Source organism: Hippoglossus stenolepis, chromosome 17 (assembly GCF_022539355.2).
Source record: "Hippoglossus stenolepis isolate QCI-W04-F060 chromosome 17, HSTE1.2, whole genome shotgun sequence".
NCBI classification, from domain to species: domain Eukaryota; kingdom Metazoa; phylum Chordata; class Actinopteri; order Pleuronectiformes; family Pleuronectidae; genus Hippoglossus; species Hippoglossus stenolepis.
The window spans coordinates 22,067,404-22,089,885 of record NC_061499.1 but is presented as its reverse complement, the minus strand read 5'-3'; the positions used below and the strand labels follow the sequence as shown (position 1 = coordinate 22,089,885).

Below are 22,482 nucleotides of genomic sequence, written 5' to 3'. Positions count from 1 at the left end.
TTGGTGACTTTTGGTGATTTGGTGATTTCTATTTGTAAATAATTTTGAAATCCATGTAATATTTCCCCCCACTTCCAAATGATGGACTATTTTGTCTTGGTCCCTTACATAAAATCACAATGAAATAAATGTTAATCTGTGATTATACCATGACAAAATGTAGGAAAGTCCAAGGGGGGTGAATACTTATGCAAGGCACTGTATGTGGAAACTGAAGTCGTACTTGGTGATGCAGGTGCAGTGTTATAGAGAATATTATTTAAAATATATGAATCACTCGGTTCTGTAACTGTTTTTTATGCTATCTTGCAGTAATTTGATTTAAGCTGTTTTATGTCTTTTAAAATTGAAGGTTCTTATGGAGCAGTTATGTTGCACGATCACAAATAACACTGTTGCTTTTAATGTGGAATGATGAAGTGGATCGATGATTTGGCTTCAATTCACCTCCTCACGTCAGCATCGCCACTTTCCTGTCTCCAAAGTGTTGGTGCGCATGGGTCAGAGTTTGCGCACAAGTGCACATATTCTCCCGTCAAGTTTTTTTTTTATAGATCCCACTGTTTGCCTGAGAAGCGGCGTAAGCACATAATGGGTCCTGACAGATGCATACACAACGGTTATAAATGAGGCCCCTGGTCCTTTCGATGATCTGTCTCGAAGATGGGCTGTGTATTCAAGTCTTTGTCATTATAAATCTACACGAGGTGATGTTATTTATTCCCAAACTTAAAAGACTTGTGGCTGGATTCAGGTGGAGAGTCATTTTTATTATTTGTCAGTATAAAACGTCTGCCTTTAAGATTTCCGAGTTGCCGTGAACGCAATGCTGATTGCCATAAAGCAGTTTCAACTGACGTAAGCAACCCTATAAATACATTTTCGACACACCCAGACTTCCTTTCTCGAGGCTGCCCTGGTCGTGTGGAGACATGGATCTACACGCGAAAGATAGTCGTAAGTAACTTTCTTGTTAATCGGACTCTCAACAAACTTAGAGCAGAAAATAGAGCTAAGTGAACACATGGCCGCCGTTCTGAGGTACATTTGGTTTTATTGGACCACGTCGTCACACTCTCTGCACCACGTTGTCCTCATTTAGCATGCTCGCTAACTAGCTAGCTCGATGCTTCTCACCCATCCATAGATGGGCCTTACATCAAGTTTGCAACGTCTTTTTCACTCAGTCTATTATCCCCCAACAGGGAAGCCATCATAAAGCTCCGTTTAAACAGTGAACAGTTTGAGGTTGGCACGTTCCTAATCCTTGTTTCTCCGCTTCAGCAACTTTACTTTCATGTAGTGTCCATTTGTAATAGGTGTATACTTTAATAAGTATCCAAGTGTAATCGAAACATACTAAATGTTTTCTGCATGGATCAGCCATACACCCTTCTATTTTCTGTCGATTGCCCAGGTCGTAGCGTTAAACCTAAAATAACCCACACGACTATCCTCGCGGCAACATGTCCCAGCTCCCCTGGGCAATCTTTTGACCACCCCAGGCTTCTGTAAGATCCGCAGCAGTTATGTTTGTTAATGTGAATAACATGCTCGAATGTCTCCAGTAAGTCAGAAAATGATTTGTAACCCTCATCAGTCTGGTGCATCAGCGTCCTGCACCACCGCCACAGTGCAGACCAGCAGTCAGTGGGTTAGTCCTATGCGGTGGGCTGATCCCAAGACAGCGTTGGCTATAGAAAATCAGATTTTGCTTTCACCTCTGCACTGTTGGTTGTTGAACGGTGACAATGAGATCTGGTACATTCACCCCCTGCAATTCAGTTTAGAAATGCCTTGAAGATACACTGTATTCCTGATTAGGTTACAATGTGCATGACGGGCATATAATGATTTCCGGTTTTAACAGTTGTAATCCAACCTTTTCTTCTTTCCGTTGCAGGTTATGACCTTATTGCTCAATTTGATGGGGGAGTAGTTATTCACCAACACCGCTGATCTTTTGAGACATGAGGTTAGTATTTGTTTTCTTGATAACTTGTTGGTGTGTAGTCTTCTGAGGAAACAATTACTGAGTGAACAACCTTTAGAGTCAAGACTGGGATGCATGGTAGCACAGGTGGCACAGGCTGCTTACTAGTCCAAACATACTGTCTAACCTTTTACAGCATCCAGAACTCTCAAAGTACCTGGGACTTGACTTCAGTATCACCTTATGTTCAGAGCTCCCTGTTCAGGAAGTGGCCACAGAGACCCTGTTCAGACCTGGTAGCAAGATTTGCATCCTCATATGACACCCTGCGATAATCTCAGGAGATTAACCGGCGTTCAGTGGTGATCTGAAAGCAGCTTGAGTGTCTTGTAGACAATAAGTTAGACTAAACCAATCCTTTAGCGAAATGGAAGCGAGTGTAAAGACCTTAGCATTGGACTAATGTGCTTTTCTTTCCTTATTAGAATGTGTCTGGTGACCACATCATTCGATCACCTGAGACACATGTTAATATTAGGTCTGGAAAGAGCCAAAGGGTGTGGAGAACATTTGAAACTATGTAGAACCCAGACAGTGGATACACATTTCATTTAGTGAAAAATGTTTCTAGTATTAATTGCACAGTATGTGCTCTGGTCCTCTCAGGTGGGCTGATGAGGGCATACAGTGCATAAAGCAATTAATTCTCTTGCAACCCACTGCTGTTGAATCTACAGCAGTGTTACTAAAGGGATCTGACATCTGTTAAATTATTATTATTTAAAGCAGTGAATGTAAACTTGTGTCAATGTCATGCAGGTACTACAGAAGACCTTGGGCCAACTTGGTAAGTTACAGAATGACAACTGTTAAAGTGTTATGATGATTGGCTAAATATGTTCAACTGCTCTGAAGTGTGATTGACAAATGCCTCTCTGAACACATGGAACTGCTTGAATCAACACTGAATATGTTTGTCTTGGAAATGCATTCTCACATCATCCTACCTATGCATACTCCTGCAGGCTTCCTCACCGCCCTGGCCTTCAGCGGTAATATAGCAACACAATGTAAGTACATGGGGCAATAATGTTTACTCTGGTTACATTAATTTAACCCTAACAACTGAGAATCTGCCAAGAAATAAGCACCTCATACTCTGTTGTAACCATGGTATGTACATTATGAGAAAATTACTAGAGAATGTGCCAAGAGCTCAGACCTCTACCAAACAGGACTACTGAGTTTATTGAATTTTAATTGGTTAAAAATATTATAAAAGATTCCTGTTGTGTTTATTATTACATGTATGTTAGAGGTTTGTAGGATTGTGTATAAGTACACAGGGACAGCACTGTGTGGTATCTGCAGCCAGTTGTTTGATCAGCTGGTTTGTTCAAAAGTCAGTGCTAGAAAAACTCAATATCTGGCATCGTTGGTCTCCATTCTGCCTGTGTTTGGAGTCCCGGTATATTCATTGAAACACTCACCTCAGAATCATACTGATTGTACAAAGCTGTAAAGTTTACATGTTTTGTGTACTTATTTAAAACATGAGTGTTAAGTGACAACTCAAAGGAGGAAATTTCATCCATCTTTCTAGGAACTATTTGTGAAACTGCATGCTAGGTAAAAATTCCATTATGCTATTAAAATACACAAATACCCCTTCAGTAAGTGCTGATTCCAGTATCGAAACTTGCCTGTCTCTACCAGTGTTTTTCTTTTAATGCCTTCACACCGGCCACAGACGTAGCCAGAGATGTGCTTTTCTAGTTGTAGGTCTGTCCTACACTTGTGGTTGCAATATCTCAGGAAGCTCTGAGCTAGCTTTACACACTCTGGAGGATGATTTGTTGGATAAACTGCATGAACTGATTCTCAAACACGGCTGTTCTCCAGGTTTGAGATGCTACCAAGAATGGCCTCCTGATCCCAGACTGGGCAGAAAATGAGCAGGGCTTCAACAGGTGAGTGAAGTTAGCTGGAAGTGATTGGATCATCGTCTCCACCAATGAATGCTGAGGTCTATCCCGACAGACTTTCAACTGTAGGGCCATGTCGTTGGAAATGCCTCAGACAGCAAATCTGTAGTTTTGCTTTACCCACAAGTTTAATACCATGAGCCTGGTGGGATATTACTGCAGAACACGATGAGCAGTGATGTGACAGTATTCTGACTAGTTGCAGATAGGCAGTGCTTTTGGTAGCATTTATTTGTCACATCACCATAACTCAAATTTTTCTCTTATTAAACTTCACAAAGAAAAAAACATTCAATTCAAACAAAAGCATAAAAGACAATCATAAAGAAAAGAAGCCAGACTCTACAGAGATAAGCTACAGCGTTACGTTAAACCATAACTGATTTCTGACATTTTCCAGGGGGGCTGCAAGAGAACACAAATGGCAGTCAGTTGCTCTTCATATTTGCTGTATCTTTTTTTTTTTGCCAGTTCCCCTGTTTAAAGTCTGGAAAATGTCCCAGTCAGCCATTGTAAAAGTACAGGAGGAAAATGTTGGCATTTCAGAAAGGTGATACAAAAAAGATACAAATGTATCTTAATGAATAAAGGTGCGGTACATGTATAAGATGCCATTAATGTTTATTAGATTTTAGGTAATGCTTTGTGTTCATCAAGTAATCTAATAAGATATTGAGAACTTGGTTGTCTTGTACTATGGTTTTTGGTAAGTGTTTTTTGTTTGCTGTGCAATTAAGAGTTGCTGTTTGTCTTAAGGTCACGGTGATGGCAGAAACATGGCTCAAGAACTTGTGACAGTGGTGAGTTTGTCTTCGAGAGATTATCGTATCTGTCTAGTGATTAGATGTTCACAGGGACAGCACTGTGTGGTATCTGCAGCCAGTTGTTTGATCAGCTGGTTTGTTCAAAAGTCAGTGCTAGAAAAACTCAATATCTGGCATCGTTGGTCTCCATTCTGCCTGTGTTTGGAGTCCCGGTATATTCATTGAAACAATCTTCAGATAAAGTTGTTTAAGTCTTAAGTCAATGTTTGCATATTCATGTATTTCCAGCAAATACCTGTGTTCGCAGTGAAGCACCCAACAATATTTAGAGTAAAAGTGGTTTGAGGTCTGAGCAAGCTTTACACACATAGGAGGATCTTTTGTGCAAGCTCAGTTTTTGAAGAATTGCTCAGTGATAAACAGAGCTGATGGTCAGACACTTAACATCCTGGTTGTTCTCCAGGTTTAAGCTGCAACAAAGAATGGCCTGATCCCAGACCTGAGCAGGGCTTCAACAACAGCCGGTGAGTGAAGTGAAAGTAGCTGGAAGTGGTTGTCTCTGCAAAAATGAATGCTGAGGTCTATCCCGACAGACCTTGAACTGTAGGGTCATGTCGTTGGAAATGCCTCAGAGAGTAAATCTGTAGTTTCGCTTTACCCACATGTTCAATACCATGAGCATGATGGGATATTACTACAGAACACGATTAACAGATGTGACCGTATTCTGCAAGTTTGATTTGTGGCAGATAGACGGTGCCCTTTGTCTTGAAATGGTTTCTTTACCCATTTTGGGGTTTTAAGATGCAACAGGGCAGGGATCAGTCCTCAGTCCATATAAGAACAGACCTTCAGGTACCGTTGGAGCAAAAGCTCTTACCCAACCAATTTGTAGGCTTCTATTTAGTCCCCAAATATTGTATTGCTGCTCTTGTTTGACAAAAAGTACCTGGAGCTTGTAGTGCTATGAACCTTTATAAGGCACTAAAAGGTTCCTGGAGACCTTTGTTCACCTATATTTTCACTGCAGTGTGAAGATGAGGAAAGGCTACGCAAATTAACTTGCTATGTAAGCAACCAACTACAGCAAGCAGTTCTACTCCAGTCCACTTGGTGGCAGCAATGCAGAAGACTAAACAATGACTCCATATATAGCAAATAACAAGCGTATTCAACAATACAAACACAAAAAACTCTCCTTAGTGTAAGGAGGCTGATTTGTCATGCTAATGCAGAGAATGACCTGATGAAATTAAATGCTTGAGTACTTGACCAATCAGGTGTTCTCTGTACTTTTTGTTCTGACATTGTTAATCTAGGATTTTGAAACTAAGAATGTACAATGAGTTTGTGTAAAGGAATTTAAATATATTTTGTTATTTCTTTCAGAATTAATCTTCAAGGAATGACTTGAGGATCAGCAGCATTTCACTATAAGGTAGGTTGTGTGGGTGTGTGACAGAGTTGGTCATATACCAAGGCTTTCAGGACTACTCATTCCTGTCTTGCTGTGGAATTGACCAGAAAACAAACTCCACCCCAGTGGGCTTCTGCAGCAGCTTGCTGAGAACACCTGCTGGGAACATGAACTTTGCTCTACTAACTCTTTTATGGTTCTGTCTGCAATTTATTTGATATGTATCATTGTCAAATGAAAGTACTGCATTGGTATTAGTTGTCCAATGAGCTAAGCGTAACCTTTTGCTTAATTTTCAGAAATGGCAACATTGTGCAGCTGTGAGGACACCTGTCAACCCTAAGCTGCTGTCACTCACCCTGGAATAAAAATAACTTGCTTCTGAGAATCGTGCAACATACACTGCCAAAAAAAACCACTTAATTGTCACAGTATAACACCAAGTCTGTTAAACTTCAGGGATATCAGTCCATTTAGCAAGCACAAGTAATTGTGACTCAATTTCACCTGCTTTGGTCCAAGTGAAAATGACAACAGGTGTAATGGAGAGGCAAAAGCAAGACAACTCCCAAAAAGGCAATATGTTTTCATGTGGCCCTCGTGTTCCCCTAACTTAAATCCTATTGCGAACCAATGGGGCGTTATGTATCGTGCATCTGATGCTGCCAAGTACTGCCCCAGAGTGTCGAGGAGCTCATTGATGCCCTAATCCAGGTCTGGGAGGTGATCCCCCAGGACACAATCTGCCAACTCATCAGGAGCAGGCCCAGATGTCAGGACTGTATGCAGGCAGGCGGAGGCCATACACACTGAGTCCCATTATGAGTAGTAGCAACTTGTGGTTTAAATGTTTTACTTTTGCTGTGGTTTTGAAACCGTCCCTCAATGTGTTGATGATTTTGGTTTCCACTGATTTCATCCTCAAACAAATCATACAATGTACACCAGTAAAGATTTTCAACTTGAATAATTGGTTTTGATGTGTGATTTAAGTGTTCCCTTAGTTTTTATTGTAGCAGTTTATTTAGCCTGATTGTATGTGTACTCAATAAAATATCATAACCCAAGTCACACTGTCTTTATATGAATGTGTTGAAGGGTGTAGTTATACACTTCCTGCAACAAGCTGTCTGCTCTTTTTACCTGTTATGGTTCTGGACATAGTTTAGAGCCAATTTACGATGTACAGAGATGCTATGGTAAACTACAGCTTCACTTAATATGAACAAGAGCCATGCCAAAGATTTTCTTCAGGATGGAAGGATATTGGCATTTTACTTGAATGGTACATTGTGCACCAGATTGTGGCTGTAGTAAATATTCAGATTTTTAAAGATCTGCTGAAGGTCCCACTGACTCCTTAATGGTGCAGACATATCCAGCTCATATCCAGTATGATTTCAGTGACTGCAGATGGGGCTGTTTTCATTGTCACAAAATAATCTCTTAATCCTACTTTGTGATGTACAAATCCAATTTTTTGGAAATCTTCAGCTCTTTTATGTTTTACCCAGTAAATCCTCAAATGTATGACCTAATGGTCCCTTAAAACACATTGCACATTACTGCACCCACCTACATCTGTTGGATTTGTGAGTCACTTCCCCAGCTGACTCACTGGCTGATGATCCTGCACCCAATTTATCCATTGGTTTTACGGAGCTGTTTACCGATTGCCTCCCAAGGACATTACTCCATCTCCCCAATCATCAAAATGCAGTTAGTAGTTACTACCTGTTCCCAGAGGTCAGTCTTGATGTATGTGATAGTACACTCAAACCTTATGTGTTGTTAAAATTACAGGTGCATATGTGGTAAATATTGAGCGAGGACTGCAGTTCACCTTTGGAGCGGTAAAACATCCGTTATCAGTAAACAAATAAGCTGCCAACATTTGAAAACCACCTTTCTGTTCAGGACAGGCATTGACCAATCATGAGACACTTATGTAATAATACCACACCTACACAGGAGCAAGACCCCAGCTATGTTATTTGAAGTGTTTTGGGTATTTTCCTGCAGCCTCTTGTGGGTGAACCAGAACTCTTGGACGCAAAAACCCTCAGAAGATTTAATGGTGGAAAAATCTCTGTGGTGTGACAACATCTAGAAAGAACTGGGGGAAAGTTCACTGAAGGGAGCCAAGCAACAACAGTGGGCTGTGCAGGTCACAAGACACCGTGCAAACATTACAAATGAAACAGCTGTAAAACTATGAAGGGAATAACCTTTGTCACACATATTAGCTGATCTCTAATACATTCTGATTCATACATATTACTTAATGTCCTTTCTATGTCTGTGTGCTGTCAGCCAGACAGAGCCAAGGACAGACTGATGGTCAATGGGTGAACTGACGTTGTTACTATACAGTAATGTATTGTAAACTGCCCAGTCAATAACACTATCTTTGCACAAACATAGATGATAATGGACCCTTTCACTTTGTGTTTCTTTCCTGGGGTAAAAGTTATGACCAGCCCATCCCAGCCACTCTGTAGCATGTACAGCTTACAACAAGTGTGATGGTCATATGGCGCATGATAGTTGGTACATAGATGTATGTTTTGTCAACTGCCATTTGTAACGTCAGGAGTGTGGAAGTCATCATGGCTGTGAAGGCCTCAGAATCAAGGGTTTCACTTGCGCAGTTCTTCTTCTTTTAAATTGTGGCAACAGAGGAAACTCACTAACGACAACTGTGTCATACATTCGAAAGCCCGTAAGTGGACCTTGACTTAAGATTAGTTTGTCGACTGCAGTTTCCCAGGTCAAGGTCAAGACTCAACTCCTACCGTTTCATTTGACCATCACCTTCACTCTTTTTAATCAAATCCAGTGTGAACACTGTCTTATATGCTGAATAAAATGTAATCACAATTGCATCTTACTAACAAAGTATTGTGTCGTATACTATAAAATATAGTATACTGCATATGCACAAAACTCCTTAAGAGTTAAGTTTGGCTAATAATGCACAGTGTGAGACAGCAAAGGAAAATAGTAAATAAATGTACAGTACCAAAGGCAGTGTCTTGGAGGTACTGTATATGTGCCAGGTTGCCACAATTAGTCCACTACAATATCTTACAATCATCAAAGCATAAAATAAACCAAATGAACAGTATTCAGACTCTGAGGTGTTGCAGCATGTTGTAGGGCCTATGGACCACAAGCTCCTCACTTTAAGTCCATACCCACCTCTATGTTGTCCAACATGTTGAAGATGAAAAATGCCCTAAATTAACATTTATTGTATGTGTATGTGTGTGTGTGTGTGTGTGTGTGTGTGTCTCTAAGGTTAGTCAGACTGAAGCCACCCTAGTTTGTCTGTTTACTACAAATGTTCGGCTCTCGGTCTGTCTTCCACTTCCTGTGCATTTTCTCAGCACGTCCTACATTCTCGCAGCCACGCGGTGTCCACGCGTCGTTTTCGGGCGCTGATTGGCTAGAGCTGACGAAAACAAAGATTTCCCACCAATGGCAGCGGTGTGCATGCGCTGAGCCACGCTGTTCATTCTGGCTGCTCGTGTCCTGCAGAGGCTCCTCATATAAAAGCACCACCTAGCCTTTGTTTACATCAGAGTCCAGAGGAGATCACATCGGTGAGCGCGTCAGTGCTTCTCAGTTTTTGCATTTGTCTTCCACACCAGCCAGGAGCAGTCATGGTGGCCATGACGAGGAAGGTGAAAACCTTCCAAATCATTTTTATGGATCCCAGCAAGACCTTCTATTGCGGCGGAGACGAGTTGTGTGGCCGGATAGAAGTGGAAGTGAACGAGGTGACGCGTGTTTCCGCAGTGAAGGTTCTGGGTCTGGGCTGCGCCAAAGTGGAATACGCGAAAGGCAAGCAGCGTTGCCGACAGGAGGCCGAGTACCTCCGATATGAGCAGGTCCTGACCCTGAACGACCAGCCGACAGGTATGGACAGTCGCCTATCCCACCATTTCTGCCCTTACATTAAATAGGGCTGTCCTATAGCTATCAGTGGCATAGGAATGAACGTGTTGTAACGAATGGCCCTTCCCTGTTGTTTTTATGAAGTGTCCCTCGTTTTACTTATTGAGGTGTGAGAGGACAGGCTGTCAGAGGACAGGCTGTCAGTGGGTCAAAGCATCGATTTCACCATGTCAATGCAGAGCTGGATATTTATTGCCCACATTGATGAGAAGATTGGCCAGTGTCCAACCGTTACATAAGAGACACTAGCCAAAGCAGCATGATAGAATGATAAGCAATTCACCGAGAGTGTCAAATGAACAGACTTCACTTCTCTTTCCAGATTCCGATGGATCGGTCCTCTTGAGGCCTGGCAACAAATACGAATACACCTTCAGATTTGAGCTCCCGCAGCAAGGGTAAGGCAGAATTCCTCATTTCTGATAATATCACATTGTCTGTGGTTGCATGGCTTTTCATTTAATTGTATATGATAGAACACGTTTGATTCACATTTTCCATACTTTTGTTATCACAGGCAGTTGGTATCGTCATACAAGGGGAAGTTTGGGTATGTCCAATACTATGTTAAGGCCCTAATTGAGAGGCCACATCAGCCCACCCTGGAGTGCAAGAAACCCTTTGAGGTGGAGGAGCCCCTGGATGTCAACACTCCAGACCTGTTGGTGAGTTCATTATCACGGAGCAAAAGATTTTTCAAATTCACTTTTTCAGCATGAAATATTGTGGAACAGACTGCTCAAATATTTTGAGCCCTGTAGTGTCTATTATTTCATAATGACATAATGCTACCTTAGTTTGACATGGGGTCTCACCCTCCTGTTCCTCCTCAGTCTCCCACAGGTGGAATGAAGGAGAAGAAAGTCACCTGCATGTTCATCCCTGATGGCCAGGTGTCACTGAATGCAAAAATTGATCGCCGTGGTTTCTGTGAAGGTGAAGATATCTGTATCAATGCAAAGTTTGAGAACACCTGCTCACGGATTGTGGTGCCCAAGGCTGCTATCATTGCTAAGCACATCTACCAGGCTAATGGGCGTACCAAGGTCTTCCGGCAGAAGCTGTCCTCAGTGCGTGGGAACCACATCATCTCCGGTATGTGTGATGCCTGGCAGGGAAAGACTATCAGGGTGCCGAAGATAAAACCATCTATGTTGGGCTGCAACATAATCCGTGTGGAGTATGCTCTGATGGTAAGCCTTGAGGTTCTGCTGCACACAACATTTTTGGCTGTTAATTAGCTGTGAATTTAACATCAGTGTTAATGCCTATATCATGATCCTACTTTCAGATTTATGTCCACATCCCTGGAAGTGAGAAGCTGATCCTGGAGCTGCCATTGGTAATTGGAACCGCTGGTCTGGGCAGCCGCAGTAATAGCGTGAGCAGCCAGGAGGGTTCGATCAGTAATGCCTCTCAGAGCTGGGTGTCCCTCAGGATGCCCTCTGGGCCTCCCAGCTACTCCGACATCACCAGCGACTGCCGCCTGGACCAGCCCCTCACGCCACTCCTGGATGACTTTGACGGAGACGAGAGCCCCATCTTCATGAACGTACCATCCTTTAACTTTCCACCGCCCCCAGTTTACACTGAGGTAGGTGTCCCAGCCAAGTGACCTTAACTCTTGATCAAGCTAATGAGAAATTACCTTTGCTGATCAGATAAGATGATGATCCAGATAATAAAAGTCAAATTTATTCTTTCAGGTTGACGAGGAGTACAGTGGCAGTGCCCGCATGCAACCAGTCTGCTGAAGTCAAGCAGGGATCATGAATCAGTGGTCCAGCTTTCAGGGACTGTTCATGTATGGCACTTGAAAAAGAGAGTAGGTTCAAACTCCAGAGATGATGTGTTGGATGGAGAAGAAAAGCCAGAACTGTGGAGGTGGACAAAAAGATGCTCACCTGTTCTGTCAGCTGTCTTCACCACGCTTCATCAGCTAAGCTGATCTTCTGACTTCGTCCTGGTGCGCCTCAGGTTGTAGATGTGGAGGTGTAACCACAGAGCCTGTGGATTGCTACACTTCTCAATAAGCTGTTCCTTCCTGAGACTCAAACTGTCTGTGTCTCACTGTCCATTCACAGCCACCTTGTGACTTTTTATAATGATTGGGGCCAAGCATTTGCTTCAGCCCCAGCCTGTTGTGACATCTTCGCTTTTTTGGGGTTAGTTTTTTCCTCATGATGATATGTCATTCCAATTAAACCCCGTATTTTGTGGGTTTCACTAGAGAAACCATTCTATTTGTCACTTAGGTCCAGTCAGTTTGTACTGATCTAACAAATTGTGTTGCCTTTGAGAATTTAAGCATGTAGGACAATCCTCCTGGATGAATCTCATGCTGCATCCATATATCTCCTGTAACAGTGTTGAAAAAATGTGGATATTCCTGTATTATATTGCACTTTTTGTTTGACGCATTTGTTTCATTACTGTCTGCAAGAGCTTCTGTTAGTGTGGTTTGAACAATGATTGACTTGTGGTGAGCAGATAAAACACTCTGAACTTGTTGAAACCTCACATATAACTTTCATTGGCTGTAAATTCTTTCCAGTGAAAGTGCCAAACATGATTGTTACGAATACATGCTCTGATATCATGGAAAGCACCTTATGTGAGGATTATCATTGTTTATAATCTACAGTTGTCCTAGACAACATTTCAGTGGGAGATCTCCACTGTGCTGGTTTCACAACTTCTGTTCTCTCAGACGCAAAGAAAATCACTGTCAAAGACTGATTTGTAACAAAGTATGTTTGCAATGCATCCTTGATACTTACAAGTATTTTTCTATGACACCCTATGGGTGAGTTTTTTATTAAAGAAATTTGAAAACTAATCAGTGTATCCACTCCTCCCTTTTTAGCTGTCAGGCTGTGCTTCAGTCCTCCCCATAGGACCAGGAAGGTGTATGAAAGACAGGAAGTCTTAAGCTATTTAGATTTGTCCAAAAATAAGTTGTATCTTTGAAAATTATGCTAGTGGAGTCTAAGGCTCCTCATTTTGATACACAATTTGGATTGACTTTCTGCAATATTAAACAGAAATGCCACAAATGGAAGAAGCAGTATTCCTTCCTAAGGACTGAAATTAATGATTGGAATTTATCTGCTCTCTTGGTACTGATTCAAATGAAAAGGACCAAGTCCAGCTGTGCGGAGGTCCAGGGGAATATCCACAACATGCTGGCTGGATTGCACATCCCATCTGATCTGGGAATGCCCTGGGCTTTCCTGAAGGAGCCAGAGGATGTTATCGTTGAGTCGCTGGCTTATAAATGTCCATGATATAAATAGAAAGGAACATTTGTGGAGAGAATAATGACTCATTTTATAAATACTTTGGACATGGTGGTCCAGCACATATAGATTGAGAGGATGATATCCAGCAGATTATTTTCAAGGTTTTCTGGGGTTTAACTACACAAATTGCAACATTTCCTTGAAATTAAAGGGATTCTTTTTGGCTTTTGCAAGCAGCTTACCAGATGCTGAGACAGAGACACTGAGGGAAATGCAAAAAGAATCTAAGAGCTGTTAGACGGTTGCAGCCATGCCGATTCTTGCAGTGTTATTTGCATGGATGTATTTGAGATTTCTGCCTCTACCTTTCTTCAGTAGAACCCAGCTCCAGTGAAAACCATTAAATATAAACTTTTTCAGTGCAGAGCAAACATCGAAGTATCATCAGTGACTTTTATTATTTTTATAATATAGATATTCATTTATTTTAGTTGACTGTTTTGTATGTGTCATCCAGGTACTTACATTGCCCTGCATGTTGACATACATACACTCAAAAGAACTAGTGTGAGTGTGGAGGTTGCAAAGTGAGACACAGCTGCTCTCAGCAGTTACTGGTGCTGGTGTGGACAGATAAGGAAACAGTCACTGAGTGGACGGGGGCTGCTTCTCTTGGCCTGTATAGTCACTGCTGCAGGAACGCCTCAAGGAAAGTTATTGTGGATATTCATATGGTTCTAAGAGCACAAATGTGTCAGTGTCAGTGTTTCATCAAGACTTTCATACCTTAATGATGGGTGCCATTTCTGACTCTAACCATGTCTTATGGTAGCAAAATATTTCAAACAGAACAAATTTGACTGGCTTTATTTACTTTATATCACACATACATTTTCCAACTGTGGTGCCACCAGTGTGTGGCTGTTGGAGGAGGCGGCCGGGTGGGTCAAGTCACATTTAGAGCAAGTGACAAGTGTCAACAAATGGAGTGACCAGTTAGTGTCTGACTGACATGGGCATGGGAAATACTTCACACATGTCCTCTTCCAAGAAAGACTAACATGGAACAGAACCTGATCCTTTCATCTTCAGTCTTCAGGTTTCCATTAGCTGTTTTTATTAGTAAACATGCTAGTTTGTGATTTGTGAATATGGGCTATACAAATACAATTTGATTGATTGGTTGATAGTTTAATAGCCGCACACACACACACACACACACACACACACACACACTCACTGTCTGACTGTCTGTCTGTCAGTTAGTGGAACGCATACTTCGAGAATTGTTCATCTTATCAGCATCACACTTGGCATGTGTGTCCGTATTGGCTAAAAGAAGTGAATGTGAATTTGGTTCCTCTTAACGAATCCCTCAGCCAGTCTTTACTTGCAGTGGCTACATGTTTGCAGGTCACCTTAATGCAGTTTTCAGACCTGTCCTGTGGAGGATCCCCCGGTCTGGACTTTCTCCGCACTTTGCCTTTCACTTATGAAACAACCCAGCGGTTCTCTGCTCAGACATGTTCACAACAACAGGGATTCAGGTGAGAGGTGGCGCAGCAGGCGGAGGCAGGATGTCACATCTTCATTCGGCTGCGGAGATCACGTGGTGTTTTTTACAGCACATCAACACGTCAGCTCTTATCACCACAAACTCTCATGACATCTTCGTTTCCCTCTTTGCGTCTGTGACGTGTTAGACGCATCATCAGCCTCCCCACTTGGTAATGGTCTGTATTTATAGAGCACTCTTCTAGTCTTGATGGCCACTCAAAGCGCTTAACAGTACAGTTGTATTGCCATTCACACACACAATGCATACAGTGCATCTACGTGCAGCACTTTTTTGTGAATCCACTGGCGATCTCTTGCTGTGTTCTCAGATCGGCTCCTCTGGACTTTCTGCAGACTTGATACAAGGGGGACATCTCCTCCGGGGAAAATGCGGAGGATCTCTGCAGTTCAGAGTACTATTAAGAGGAATCTGTGGTTATCAAGGTAACTTCAGGTTTACATATGTTTTTTTAATGTTATAAAAGCGCCAAATATAATATACATTATTCAAAGGCACTTTACATAGAAGTTCAAGACCTTAATATTTATAGAGAAACCCAACAGTTCCCACAATGAGCAAGCACTTTGGTGACTGTGGAGAGAAAAAACTCCCTCATTAACTGGAAAAAAGAGAGAGAGATAGGGGGAGGGGGAGGAGAGGGGGAGAGAGAGGAGAGGGAGACCAGGAACACTTATAAAAGGGTGTAAGATGTTATTAATGATACCAGCAACAGTTCATATAATAATTAATTCATTATAAGTATTATCGTTAATAATAATAACAACAACAAATTATAACAACAAATAACAACAATACTACTACTACTACTACTACTAATAATAATAATAATAATAATTGTTGTTGTTGTTATCCTGCAGCTTTTCACAGACAGTAAGTCTGTGAAAAGCCTCCAGCTGGTCCAAAATGCTGCAGCACGAGTGCTGACAGGAACTAGAAGGAGAGATCATATTACTCCTGTCTTAGCTTCTCTGCATTGGCTCCCTGTAAAATCAGAATAGAATTCAAGATCCTGCTCCTCACATACAAAGCCCTTAACAATCAAGCCCCTTCATATATTAAAGAGCTCATAGCACCGTATTGTCCCAATAGAACCACTTCACTCCCAAAACACAGGCTCTCTTGTGGTTCCTAGAATCTGTAAGAGTAGAATGGGAGGTAGAGCCTTCAGCTAGCAGGCTCCTCTCCTGTGGAACCAGCTCCCACTCTGAGTTTGGGAGGCAGACACCATCTCTACATTTAAGGTTAAACTTAAAACGTTCTTTTTTGATAAAGCCTATAGTTAGGGCTGGATCAGATGAGTCCTGAACCATCCCTTAGTTACGCTGCTATAGGTAAAAAAATTCACATGGCATCTATTGCACTTCTGTCCGTCCTGGGAGAGGGATCCCTCACATGTGGCTCTCTCTGAGGTTTCTACGTTCTTTTTACCCTGTTAAAAGGGTTTTTAGTAGTTTTCCCTTACTCTTGTTGAGGGTTAAGGGCAGAGGATGTCACACCTTGTTAAAGCCCTATGAGACAAATTGTGATTTGTGTATATGGGCTATACAAATAAAATTTGATTGATTGATTGATTGACCTTCTATGTGCCTTGAGATAATATGATTTGGCGCTATACAAATAAAATTGAATTGAATTGGTAACTGGCTGTAGTATCGATAAAGCATCCCACTTCCTCCATGATAGCAGATGTGACATGGACCAAACTAAAAAATACATGTTAGATCAATTTTTCTCAAGATGGTTTCTGTTTCTGTTTTGTTATCACTCTGGGTTATGTTTAAATGTTTAGGTTTCTGGTAAGTTTGGATTTTTTTAGTTATTTGATGCTATAAAAATGGGTTGACTCGTCACGATTGACAACTGAGACTGAGTCACGATTGGTCTAATGCGTGTATCAACAAATCCCTGAAAGTGGGTGGAAGTGGACACACAATGTCCATGTATATGTACAGTCTATGCTTTATATACAGTATTTGGGATTTTGTCAGCATCTCCTCAGTTCACAACAGTTCAAATTGAAAGTGAAACTAGGATATATGCTGAGGTTTGTCCTTGGCTTGTTTACTCACATAGCTGACACAGAGAGAGAGGAACGAGAAACCAGAAGGATACACCCTGTACTTTCCTTATGACTCACGCACGCACGCACACACACACACACACACACACACACACACACACACACACACACACACACACACACACACACACACACGACTTCATGCTATGAGATGTGAAAAGAGCTCATGGGACCAAAGCTCGGTTCTAATGAAGCAGACCCCCTGTGCTCCCCCTTCTCCCCCCCTCTTTCCTGCATGGTCCTCCTCACACACTGGCTGCTTTCATACCAAGAGAACAACCTCTGCGACTCATCTTCTTATTTTTTATTCTTTTTTAACAGTTGTGACAGAAAATGGTTACAGAAAACATTTCATGCAGACTTTTTTTTGTTTGGATGTGGTAAACTGGAGCTCCCAGAGTGAATCCACACCCCTTCAGTAGAAGACACGTATATGCACGTCCTCATTTAAAGCAATAGCATTTCTACTGTTTAAAGAATCTGCTCAAAGAGGAGAAGAATCTGGACATTCTGCCGGGTTTTTTGGACATGTGGCTTTCCATAGAGGCGGCGATTCTTTTCTCGACCTCTGGTTCTTTTCGATAAATGGAAAGCAGCAGCGTTTCTGGACAGTCCCACATCTTACACAGGTCCTTGAACACGGCCTTGTGGAGGACATTGATTATATCTGGGGACATGTCTAAGTCAATGTCTTGGACTTCGGCCCATGTTTTTTCAAACAGGTATTGAGTGAGGTGTATTGATTCGTCACACAAGTTCACTTTGGACTTTGCATACACTCGAGTGACGAACTGGTCAATGACAAGATTGACATACATCTTTTTGCGGGGCTCTGCCCGTTCCGTTGCACTGTTGATCTCTGAGACCGGAGATCCTACGATGGGCTCAATCTCCATTAAAGCGGAGGTCACCCTCTTGGTGTAGTCACCGGCCTCTTTTGAGAACCACCAGTTCATCAATGGCAGGAAATTGATCACTCTCTCCTTTATGTCCACGTACATCTTTCTGTGGGACTTAGGAACAGACACTTTCGTCACTTCAGCTGGACTCGCCACTAAAATGTCAGTTGTGATGTACGTATAGAGGACATCGGTAAGGACGGGGGCGTTTGCAGGTGAAACTCTGTCCTTGGTCTCTGTCAGAAGCAGAGACTCCACACTATCCATCAGAGACTTGACTGACTCACTGCTCGGGACTTGGGTCTCCTTACTGAACTTCTTCCTGACTTGTGTCCCCATCTTGAGCATCGATGCTGTCACCAAAAACTTTGCAAAAGCTTCTTGATCCTCTTCCCCACTCCTTTCCAAAACTTCTTGTGGCTCTTTGAGGATTTGGAGCCTCTACTCGAATCAGATGATCTGAAGCTCTCCTCTTCACTAATTATCTGATAGATTTCATCTGCAGCAGCTTTAAACTCCAGAGAAGATTCAGATATCAGCCCACTCAGGTCAGATTCTGACATTTCGTCCACAAGGGGCTCGATGATGTCGCTCACCTCCTTCCCGATGATTTCCTGAGACCTCACTTGTCCTATAGTCACTGCTGCGGACTGATGATTCTGAGGATGTTCGTCTGTCAGAGCGAGAACTGCGTGATGAAGAGTCAGTGCGTGAAGAGGTTGGTTTCCCTAGGGAACTCGTTTATCAGCTCAAATGTCTTTTGACTGCGTAGTTTCGGCTTAAAGCAGCCCTCGATGTCGCCGGCAGATTTCTTCAACACTTTGCAAACACAATTGACCATTTTCTCAAGTTTGTTGGCTGTGGTCTGGTGACACTGTGGCAGTCTGGTGGAGCATCCGCTGGTGGAGCATCCGCTGGTGGAGCATCCGCTGGTGGAGCGCTCAGACCGGCGGGAATTGACCCTCTCTGTCATCTCCTCTGCAACCAACTCAGTGAGTTGATCCAAACTCACAGACTTTTTTAAGCTGCCCGGTGCTAAACTCTGACGGAGAGCGTCTCCCAGACTGGACTGGATACTCTCCGCAGTAAAGGAAAGTGGTTGTGTCCATGTGCTGTGATCAGGTCTGAGGACACAGACAAAGTCATGTTCAGAAGAAGTTCTGCCAACAGAAACCTTGTGACGTTGTCTGGTGTTTCTGATTTTAACAGTTCCCACTGCTCCGCAGTCAACTTGGTATAAAGATCCTCAATCTGCATGCGAATAGTTTCAACTGTCATGCTGGGAAGCTCCAATGCATTAGATGTATCCATGGTGAATGTCTGTATTGCAGTCTCCTCCATATCTGGGTTTAGGTCTATTTGATCCGTTTCTTTCCACTTAGCGCTGCTGACCAAGGTAGTACAAAACGCCCTTGATATGGAACATGAAGGGTATCTTCTTCCAACCATAAGTCATATAGACACATCAAAGACATGATAAAGAACCAAAGACAATTTTAAAGATCTCAAATAATGTTGAAGATCAAAGCCACAAAAAGATTGTGACTCTAATAGAAAGCCCGGCCTCTTGTTCAAAGACATTGTTATTTTAAGGGCGTTTTCAGTCATGAATTGCGGAGGATGTCCGAGCCTCTTCTTCTTCTCTGTTTGGTTTATTGGCGGGTAGCAACCAACGTCAAGGTGCATTATCGCCTTCCACTGTGTGTTGAACCCCCCCGCACAAAATATTTTATAGAAGAGTCAGTGGAGCATGTAATGCTTCACTTTAATAAGTGTGTTCGAGAACGAGAAAAGCTCAAGAGGAAAAGTGCAAAGCAGAGAGGAAGAACTAAGCTTGGAAATAGTAGTTACCTTTGGAATATACTAATGTTCCATTAGCTGAGGGAGACAGGATTGGACAAACTGATTTAATATGAGCTAGATAACTCTGATATACACTCCAACACAGGATGTTGCCACCCGCCACTCAACTGAACGAAGGAGAAGCTATCAAATATCAACGGTAATAAGAGATACGCTACCGAATGGGGAAGAAGAGGAAGTAGGATATTGAAACACACAGTAGAGGGCGGTAATGCACCTTGACGTTGGTTGTCACCTGCCAATAAACCAATAAAGAAGGAGAAGAAGACTTGGGACTGGACTTTCTCTGGCGATCGTCTTTCACACGTGAAGAACGCAGCAGGAGGTCCTGGGCTCAAACAACAGCACAACAACGAGAAACAGAAAGTAAATCTCGACGAGTTGTGTTTCATGCTGTACTTTTCTTAAAATAAAATAAAAACAGATCAGAGATCAGGAAGTGTGTGTGTTGTTGTGATGGACACATGTTTGAGTAGAGTAGAGAAGCTGCTGTTAAAACAAACCCACATTTCTTCATGAGTACTGGCAGAGAGGTCTGTGGATGGAAAGCTACTGTTGGTCCAGTGTGTGGAGTTGTTGCAGGGAGTTGGTGGGCGTGTCCGCCTCACTCTTTGTTGTTGTGGTTGTTGTGTATGTGAAAGTTCAGTGTTCAGGCTCCACGTCAAAACACTCTCAGTTTGTATCTGTACTCTGAAATCAAGGTTCAGAATTTAAAGGTAATAGCTACGACCACTGGGCAGAGGGTGTACTCACACACACACACACACACACACACACACACACACACACACACACACACACACACACACACACACACACACACACACACACACACTTTGTTCCTCACAGCCTATTTTTCCAACAGTGGAGTCTGTGAGTCAGGAAGTTCATTGTGCCTACATGGCAAATATGCTTGTGAGGTTAAGTAAGATACAAAGCATGCTTCTGATACACACACGTAAAGAAGTTACAGTTAATGGAACCCATGAGGAAGCACACAAAAAGAGTAGAGAGACTTGAGCTAGACTAAGGCTGCAAACAACATCGATGTGTATTATGCATCCCTTATGTCGTATTGTATATCTACTCTTTACTGGGATGCTGTCCTTTAGAACCATCATGGAAGTTAAGACCCCCGACTTATGATCATGATCATCATTCCCAGCATGCATCGTTTTTTAGCTTGATTTGTCTTGGTCTGATTAAGGCCACTTAATGGAGATGTTGTCATTGTAGCTGAAATGCCTTTAAAGGCCATTCCAGTGATTTACTATTGTAATTCCATACAGTTGGGAGACACATCATGTGGTCACTCATCAGACTGCTCATGTCACCTGGCCTCACCTCAAAGGCTTGTTTTTTTCATTGCTTATGACTTGAGGATGAAAGGTACTGTATATGGTATCATAACCCCCCACACACACACACACCACAGCCTCAACTTCCATGGCAACAACACCTGTAAATTCCAAGACAATCGGGTGTTCCTTTTGACTGAGGGAAATATGCTGACTTCAGGTAACTGTGATATCGACAAATGAAGTGCTCTTTTAAGTTTTTCAAGTCAAATCACTTTTATTCATATGGCCCAATGTCTACTTTGATTCTGTTTAAAGAAGGAGTGACAACAGTTAAACACTAGTTTCATTATCTCAGAGGCTGCAGCATTTCAATTGGTTTGCACCCAAAGTTTTTCCATTTGTCCCCCTTCTTCAGATCTGGGTGAAACTCTGTGTGTATGTTCCAGTGAGTGTAATCAGGGCATTTTGAATTGTGAGCAAATATGAGATAGGCCACTTTCACATGCACCATTCAATATGTCAGGAGTTCTGAGTAATACCCATAGATCATTCTGTCCAGCAAGTACACTTTTTTCATAAACACTATATTTTATAATGATTTGTCTAAATGATTTTTGTATTACATAGACAAACATAGAAAAACAACCCAAGCCTAACGAATCCAAGCTCCGCTCATTTGTCTGCTATAATCTCCTGGCTCATTGTGGGGGTCGAGAGTCTATTCATAAGTCAAAATCCAAAAATGCCTTTGTGTCAAAGTCAGTACTGTGGTTTGGTGGTTTATGATATAGGACACAATTGATTAAAATATAGATTAAGATAGAATAAGATTTTTTTTCAATTTACAGTCATCATTAATCCTCACAGGTTTCTCCACTTCTCTTTTTCTCTGTTGCTACAACTATTCAAAGGAACTCCATTACACACACACATGCAAGCACGCACGCACACGCACGCACACACACACACACACACACACACACACACACACACACACACACACACACACACACACACACACACACACACACACACACACACCCTATTGGCTGAAGTGTGCTGCCATACATAATCTGACTGGCTGAGGTACTTGTACATGCATGGAGCATGCAGACAGGCCATGTCTATGGAAGAAGAATTCAGTTTTTTGTTTGAGATGTCAAACCCGATCAACTCTCTCCACACTGTTGCAGAGGCTAGTCTCACTTTTGGTATTTCACTGTGATTTCTGCAAAAACATTTCTGTGTCTGCTGCAAATATGTCGCTAATAAATCTGCTAACTCAATTTCTTTGTTCCATATGTCGAACAGCAAAGTTACTTTTATTTGGAATAATAATTTCAGTTACCCAGTGACCACCGTAAAAGTTATTAACATTCATCACAGCAAAGACTTACTCCCACTGCATGGTCACAAATCCAGTGTGGGAACGGCCTGAAGGTTCCTTTCTGAAGACCTC

The 22,482-nt window shown here is 42.2% G+C and overlaps 1 protein-coding gene, 1 long non-coding RNA gene and 5 other non-coding genes across 7 annotated transcripts; all 7 read left to right on the top strand.

The window, feature by feature from the left end:
* Positions 1-889: 889 nt before the first annotated feature.
* Positions 890-7,166, top strand: LOC118124403. Its single transcript, XR_004698729.2, has 9 exons — positions 890-957; positions 1,904-1,975; positions 2,753-2,780; positions 2,959-3,003; positions 3,836-3,903; positions 4,675-4,718; positions 5,146-5,206; positions 6,072-6,120; positions 6,399-7,166. It is a non-coding gene; the product is annotated as an uncharacterized LOC118124403 (long non-coding RNA).
* LOC118125317 lies at positions 2,806-2,878 on the top strand. The gene has a single exon (XR_004698817.1). It is a non-coding gene; the product is annotated as a small nucleolar RNA Z40 (small nucleolar RNA).
* On the top strand, positions 3,284-3,409 carry LOC118125319. The gene has a single exon (XR_004698819.1). It is a non-coding gene; the product is annotated as a small nucleolar RNA SNORA8 (small nucleolar RNA).
* On the top strand, positions 3,954-4,087 carry LOC118125328. Its single transcript, XR_004698827.1, has one exon. It is a non-coding gene; the product is annotated as a small nucleolar RNA SNORA18 (small nucleolar RNA).
* On the top strand, positions 4,777-4,914 carry LOC118125320. The gene has a single exon (XR_004698820.1). It is a non-coding gene; the product is annotated as a small nucleolar RNA SNORA8 (small nucleolar RNA).
* LOC118125327 lies at positions 5,256-5,389 on the top strand. Its single transcript, XR_004698826.1, has one exon. It is a non-coding gene; the product is annotated as a small nucleolar RNA SNORA18 (small nucleolar RNA).
* A 2,502-nt stretch (positions 7,167-9,668) lies between the features above and the next one.
* Positions 9,669-12,898, top strand: txnipa (thioredoxin interacting protein a). The gene is made up of 6 exons (XM_035182134.2): positions 9,669-10,020; positions 10,382-10,457; positions 10,577-10,724; positions 10,893-11,252; positions 11,351-11,653; positions 11,766-12,898. The coding sequence occupies exons 1-6, from the start codon at positions 9,765-9,767 to the stop codon at positions 11,811-11,813; spliced, it is 1,191 nt and encodes a 396-aa protein (XP_035038025.1). The 5' UTR covers positions 9,669-9,764; the 3' UTR covers positions 11,814-12,898.
* Positions 12,899-22,482: the final 9,584 nt, after the last annotated feature.